This window comes from Panthera uncia, chromosome A2 (genome assembly GCF_023721935.1).
Source record: "Panthera uncia isolate 11264 chromosome A2, Puncia_PCG_1.0, whole genome shotgun sequence".
NCBI lineage: Eukaryota > Metazoa > Chordata > Mammalia > Carnivora > Felidae > Panthera > Panthera uncia.
Window position 1 is genome coordinate 8260174 of NC_064816.1, and position 7555 is coordinate 8267728.

General features: G+C 44.5%; 1 protein-coding gene across 1 annotated transcript; it reads left to right on the forward strand.

Moving 5' to 3' along the window:
- Positions 1-1307: 1307 nt before the first annotated feature.
- LOC125928735 (zinc finger protein 791-like) lies at positions 1308-7207 on the forward strand. The gene is made up of 4 exons (XM_049639409.1): positions 1308-1397; positions 2559-2685; positions 2871-2931; positions 3541-7207. The coding sequence occupies exons 1-4, from the start codon at positions 1308-1310 to the stop codon at positions 5192-5194; spliced, it is 1932 nt and encodes a 643-aa protein (XP_049495366.1). The 3' UTR covers positions 5195-7207.
- Positions 7208-7555: the final 348 nt, after the last annotated feature.

Consider the following 7555-nt stretch of genomic DNA (forward strand, 5'->3'; position numbering starts at 1 on the left):
CACCCAGGTGCCCCTGGTGCCTGTGACTCTTGATCTCTGGGTCATGAGTTGAAGCCCCCTGTTGGGTGTAGAGATGGCTTAAAAATACACACACACACACACACACACACACACACACACACACCTTAAAAAATATAAATAAATTTGTTTTGGAGGAAACCACATGCAAGCTTCAAGGAGATGTTATCTCCTACTGTAACCCATAGGATGGGCTCACTTCCCCAAGCAACAAGTTGTAACAACACACATAAAATACTGTCTTCCAGGGAAGCTCATTCGGGACTCCGTGCCTAGATCACATAGGCACCCTCTACTGCGCATAACAAAAGTTTGGACTCTCAGAACGAACACAAGAGTTTGGGATACGTCATAATGTTTGCCTAAACAGTTTGGGCACACTGAGTCACTCTCATCAGGTTGGGGAGGTCCCTCCTATATCTTGGCTCCCAGATACCAACGAAGGAAGGACAGACACCGCGAGCAGGCATTTGTAAGGATCCGCCGTGTCAGACCTGCTAATAACGTTAACGCTCTTCCCCATGCGAGGTACTAGGACACTTTCATGAGCCAGCGCTGCAGAGTAATTGGAGCCAATCCAAGTAATTGAGCCAATCCAAGTAGTTCCTTTTACTCCGTGGATCTCGCAAGAAGTGTGGATTTCCTGTTCTCTTTTCTTCACCAGATGGGTGAAATCTACCATCCAAATTACCGAATGGGAGCCATTTCTCTATCACCTGCACGTAGACCTCAGTGAGTTAATGATCTTGTTCAGAGACCAGCATTTAGGGGAATCGTGTAGCTGAGGGATGTCTGTGCCCAGAGGCTAGGCTGGCATGCCCCTGGGCCCCACACGAGGGGTCAGAAGTACAGGAAATGGAAGGGCAGCCTCTAGGGCAGCTGGTTGAATATCACTGCCTCCTGAAATCAGAGAAGGGAACCTCTGTGTTCTTTTGGGAGAAGACACTGCTGGGGCTCCTGGGTGGCTCAGTTGGGTAAGCGTCTGACTCTTGGTTTCGGCTCAAGTCATGATCTCATGGTTCGTGAGTTTGAGCCCCGCATCAGACTCTGCACTGACCGCGTGGAGCCTACTTGAAATTATGTCTCTCCCTGTCTCTCTCTGCCCCTTCCCTGCTCATGCTCTCTCTCAATGTAAATAAATTTATTTAAAAAAAAACACTGCTGAACCTTTTGTGTGTTTCATAATGATGAGTGCATTGACCGTCAAACCACTGTGGCTTTCAAGTGAACTTTCTCGCAGATTGCAATGTTTATCCAGTTCCTCAAGCTCAGCAGGGCCCTGAGGTACGATGTTACGGTTCTGCCGAGCATCCTGTCATCTCAGCGTGTGTGCATACACGTGCTTAAAAGTTGGCGAGAAGCGGCTCCGAGGCCCTTGCGTAGAGAGGTTTTGTGGGGTTCGGAGTTGTGATGCCTTCTTTTTCATACGTAAGCTGTACTGTCTGAATGACATCCTCGCCCCATGAAATGGGACGGATTGGAGGGAATGAGTGAATCTCTGACAGATATTTTTATAGACAAATGAAAACGAACACTTCTCTGCCAGAATATTTTCGTTCAGCCAGCTGCGTCAGACTATTCCTGATGGCCTGGAGTACTTGGGGACAATATGGCTAGCTGGTCCTAGTTACCAATTGGATTCCCACAGGCCTTCTGGCCTTTCATGGTTGGCAGTGGAAATAGAAGCAAAAGCTCTCAGGGCGCCTGAGCGGCTCAGTCGGTTAAGCATCCGATGTCGGCTCAGGTCATGATCTCACGGTTCGGGGGTTCAAGCCCCGCATCGGGCTCTGTGCTGACAGCTTGGAGCCTGGAGCCTGCTTCAGATTCTGTGTCTCCCTCTGTCTCTGTGCCTCTCCCCCGCACGTGTTCTCTCTCTCTCTCTCAAAAATATTTAAAAAAAAATTTTTTTAAAGAAGCCAAAGCTCTCAATGTTTCACTGTGTTTTTATTCATTAAAACTTGACGTGGCTGTGCCCCTCTGCTTCATGGAGTGCTGTGTGACATGGTGGGTAATAAAGAAGGAGGCAAGCTTTTTTCTCACAAGGAATTGGTGGCCTTACAATGGAAATGTTTCTTTCATTTGCATAGTATTTCTTTTCCCAACGTGCTTGGGACTCTACCATTAGAAAGCAATGAGACTGGAAGTGAACGTAGTAAACGTAGTAAAAGTAGGAATAATTCTTTTTAAAAAAGTTGTATCTATTTATTTTGAGAGAGGAGCATGAGCCCACGAGCAAGGGAGCAAGCAGGCTGTGCGCTGACGCGGTGCTCGATCTCAGGAACCGCGAGATCCTGACCTGAGCCGAAATCAAGAGTCGACGCTTCACCGACTCAGGCGCCCCCAAAGTAGAGCTAATTTCCATGTATTCATGACACTACCAAATTTATGAGGAGATGATTGTGTAGAGAGAGTGGGAATTCTGATGACCAAGTCATAGAGTATTTTGAGATCACAGAATCATGTGAACTTCTTATGAATTGACTATAGATTCCTAGTGCTGTCTCATCCATCCTCCTCCACACGTATGTGGGATGTTTTAGGACGCAGTGGCCTTTGAGGATGTGGCTGTAAACTTCACCCTGGAGGAATGGGCTCTGTTGGATCCTTCACAGAAGAAACTCTACAGAGATGTGATGCGGGAAACCTTGAGGAACCTGGCCTCAGTAGGTAAGGATGACCGCTCACTTTCCCCTCGTCAGTTAGAGGACGCGTGTTTCTTGCCCATCAGTGCTCTTTGGTTTGGAATGGGGCAAAGGAGTACTTTGGCAAATCAGGCATGGGCAGAGCTCATCATGGACCTGTGATAATTCTTCTATAATTTATTGGTTTTTTTTTCTGGGTTTGCATTGTAGGGAAAAAATGGAAAGACCATAACATTGATGATCAGTACAGAAACCAGGGAAGAAATCTAAGGTAACTTGCACTCACGGTGGAAAGGAGCATCCAGAGGAATCTTTGTATGTTGCAAGAATTGAAAAGCAAGCAGACATGGGGCGCCTGGGTGGCTCAGTTGGTTAAGCATCCGACTTCAGCTCAGGTCATGATCTCGTGGTTCGTGGGTTTGAGCCCCACGTCAGGCTCTGTGCTATTAGCCTAGAGCCTGGAGCCTGCTCTTGATTCTGTGTCTGCCTCTCTTTCTGTGCCTCCCCTGCTCGCACTCTCTCTCTATCTCTCTCAAAAATAAACGTTAAAAAAAAAAAACTTAAAAGCAAGCAGACACAAGACAGCCCAGCTTCAGATGTAGGTTTTCCTAGAAAATTTTCACCAAAGTGTTTTCTTAAATGTGACAGCTGTTCAGTGTTTGCAAAAGAGTTCGTTTGTAAATAGTATTCAGAAACTCCATATATGACTCTCACTACCTTCATGTAAGAGTTTTGGTCGAGCAGAATATTTCAAACAGTTCAGACAAGACAGAAAAACCTACCCTTTTCCTATGAATTGTAACAATGTAATCCTAGTACTTACTAATAGGTAGGAAGTCACAAATCAATAATACACTTCTGGATTTTTTTTTTTTTTCAGGAGTCCTATGGTAGAGAGGCTCCATCAGAGTAAAGAAGGTGGTCCGTGCGGAGGAAACTTCAGCCTTATTCCGCATCTTAATCTGAACAAGAAAACTTCTCCCGAGGTAAAACCGTGGGAGTGCAGCGCGTGTGGAAAAGTCTTTATGCGCCATTCGTCCCTTAATAGGCATAAGAGATCTCACACTTCGCCAAAGCCATACAAGTATCAGGAGTATGGAAGAAAGCCTTATAAATGTAAAGAGTGCGGAAAAGCTTTCAGTTATCTCCAGCCTTTTCAAAAACATGAAAGAAACCACAGCGTGGAGAAATCTTACAAATGTAAGGAATGTGGGAAATCCTTTCGATATCGCCAGTCTGTTCGAAAACACGAAAGGACTCACACCGGAGAGAAACCCTATCAGTGTAAACAGTGTGGAAAGGCCTTTCGATATCATCAGACCTTTCAGACGCATGAAAGGACGCACACGGGGGAGCAGCCCTATCAGTGCAAGCAGTGCGGGAAGGCCCTCAGCTGTCCCAGCTCCTTTCGAAGTCACGAGAGGACTCACACGGGAGAGAAACCTTACGAATGTAAAAAGTGTAGTAAAGCCTTCAGTTGTCCCAGCTCTCTTCGAAAACATGAGAGAACTCACACCGGAGAGAAACCCTATGACTGTAAGGAATGCGGGAAAGCCTTCATTTCTCTCGGGAGCTTTCAAAGACACATGATCACACACACTGGAGTCGGACCTTATAAATGTAAGGAGTGCGGGAAGGCATTCAGCTGTCCCAGCTCGTATCGGATACATGAAAGATCTCACACCGGAGAGAAACCCTACGAATGTAAGCAGTGTGGTAGAGCCTTTAGTTGTTCCAGTTCCTTCCGAACACACGAAAGAACTCACACTGGAGAGAAACCCTATCAGTGCAAAGAATGCGGAAAAGCCTTCCATTGGCTCACCACGTTTCAAGTGCATGTGAGAACTCACACTGGAGAGAAGCCCTATATATGTAAGCTGTGCGGGAAAGCCCTCAGTTGTCCCACGTCCTTCCGAAGGCACGAAAGGACTCACACCGCGGAGAAGCCCTACGAGTGTAAACAGTGTGGGAAGACCTTCAGCTCTCCTCTAGGTTTGCAAATACACGGGAGAACTCACACTGGCGAGAAACCCTATAAATGTGAGGAATGTGGGAAGGCCTTCGTTTCCCTCACCAGTTTTCGCAGACATATGATGACACACACTGGAGACGGACCTTATAAATGTAAGGAATGTGGGAAAGCCTTCAACTGCCCCAGCTCCTTCCGGATACACGAAAGAACTCACACGGGAGAGAAACCCTATGAATGTAAAATATGCGGTAAAGCCTTCAGTTGTTCAAGTTATGTTCAGGTACATGAAAGAACTCACACGGGAGAGAAACCCTATGAATGTAAGGAATGCGGGAAAGCCTTCATTTATCGTACGACCTTTCGAGGACACATGAGAGTGCACACTGGAGAGAAACCTTATAAATGTAAAGAATGTGGGAAAGCCTTCAGTCGACCCAGTTCGTTTAGAAGCCATGAAAGAATTCACACTGGAGAGAAACTTCTTGAATGTAAGCACTGTGGGAAAGCCTTCAATTGGCCCACATCCTTACATAAACATGTGATGAGAATGCACACAAGATAGGTAAATTGTAACTGAAAAGTACAGGAAAGCGTTCAGTCTTAACAAACACAGAGTCACGTAAAAACACCACTGGAGAAAAATGACGTAAATGTAAGAAATGTGGGAAAGTCTGATGCAAATCCAAATACAGTACCTCCAGAGAATTCACAACATGAAAGACATGCTTCAGAAGTTGAAGATAATGAATTTTGTTCTGAAACTCAGTCTCTGAACTGTAGCTTCTGGTTGTTGCTTTTCAGCTGAACGTTGAGTTGAGACAATTCTGTGAGCATTGTTTAAGCAATAGTACGGAAGCTTAGTAGGTAGTCTTTTTCCTTAAATCAGTTTGTAAAAGTTTTGTCTTTCCCTTTTCAAGTCTATTGGATCTATGGGTGAGTTACGGTGTATTTGTAATATGTAAGTATTAATTTTTATATAATTTTTTAACTGTTCTGAACGTGAAGGGGCCATGGTATAATGACATTTGGGTATTTGTTGGGATTTTCTTATTGACCTCCTGTCACAGGTACTGGATATTCCTTGTCTATTATAAATATTCCTCCTTTCATATGTGAAATGGTTTCTGTTTTGTTTTTTTTGAATCCAAAGAGTCTTTTCTTTCCTGGTTAATAAATTGTAGGCATCAATTTGTAAGTATGCAGAGTTTATCATAGGGTATAATCTCATTGGAATTGCTGTTTACATCTTTTCCCTTGACTCTGTCATTTCTTCCGACTGTGATTTGGAGATTATACTTTAAGAGACCAAAAAAAAAAAAAAAATGTAGCATTGGAGATAGCACTCCTGGAATGCGTTAGGTCAACATGGGTAATGTTGCGACCTAATTTTCTAGAATCTGCTCTCTTTATAGTTTCATGTTAGAATTCACCGGTAGCCTCACTTGCATGAGAGTCGGAAGGCAAAAAGGAAGAAGGCCTTAGTTTTTGGAATCACGGTACAGACAGTGATCGATACCATGGGAATTTTGCCTACAGCTTCCAGCCCATTTTGCTGATTCTTTGCCCTGCCCGTCAAGAGTATCTTCAGTACCACCGCCAGCTACTTGACTTCCCTTTTCTCAGAGCTGTAGCTTTCCACAGATGCCGCCACGAGGCCTACGACCTGGCAAAGGTTGATGCCACTTGGATCTTCCCGCAAGCCATCAGGTGTCCACCAGACCGTCATGGTGGAGAATGTTCTTTAAAGCGCTGACTTCCCTCTTCTCTGGATTGTATTTGCATAGGGTCTAATTTGTGTAGTAAGCCCCTTGTTGTGTTAATACTCCTAATTACTGTGTGTTTCTGATTACACCAGTACAGCTACAACATGCAGCCAAGAGGAACCCCATGGCAACTTATTCCTCTACCGCATTGTACAGTGACTTCTGTGAAAATAAGCCTTTTCGTGTGAAAATAAGCACCTTCTCCTTACCAGGCAGATTGTGGGTGTTTCTGATTACTCACATCTGAACATAAGTCTTCGGTGTATTTTCAATTATGTTTTTATGTGATTTAAAACATTTTCTAAAGCTCAAACCACTGTTTCTGTCCATGGTCCTTAAAATTCTTTATTAACTGTTGGATATTAGCAAATGTTATCTTCTCCATTTCCTGATAGGATATATTAAAACGTCCCATTGCAATCGTGGCTTTTCAAGCCAACCTGTAATTTTGTCAGCCTTATGCATTCCGAGGGTCATCGTGTGCAGACGAGTTCAGATATTTTTTCCTCCAATCTTGTTTTTTATTCTGTAGTCATAATTTTTGTAATTAAATTTCTCGTCCTCCGTTATTGATGCCAAAAATTCGCATCATGGTTTTGTCAGTGCCTTCTTGCCAAAGACTGCCAGGGTGACATCTGTGGTCAAAGAGAGAGAGGTGGAATGAATTGCAGTGATAAAGGTGACCACAAACCACATACGACACGGGATTATGTTGGGGCGCCTGGCTGGCTCAGTCAGCGGAGCGCGCGACTCTTGGTCTCGGGGTTGTGAGCTCGAGCCTCACGTTAGGTGTAGAGATTACTTTAAAAAAAAATAAAATCTGGGGCGCCTGGGTGGCGCAGTCGGTTAAGCGTCTGACTTCAGCCAGGTCACGATCTCGCGGTCTGTGAGTTCGAGCCCCGCGTCAGGCTCTGGGCCGATGGCTCGGAGCCTGGAGCCTGTTTCCGATTCTGTGTCTCCCTCTCTCTCTGCCCCTCCCCCGTTCATGCTCTGTCTCTCTCTGTCCCAAAAATAAATAAAAAAACGTTGAAAAAAAATTTTAAAAAAAAATAAAATAAAATAAAATAAAATAAAAAAAATAAAATCTTCTAAAAAAAAACGGTGGAGTCAATGCGGAGGTGCTCAAATGGTCTAGGATTTGGACTTGTGAAACTCTTACA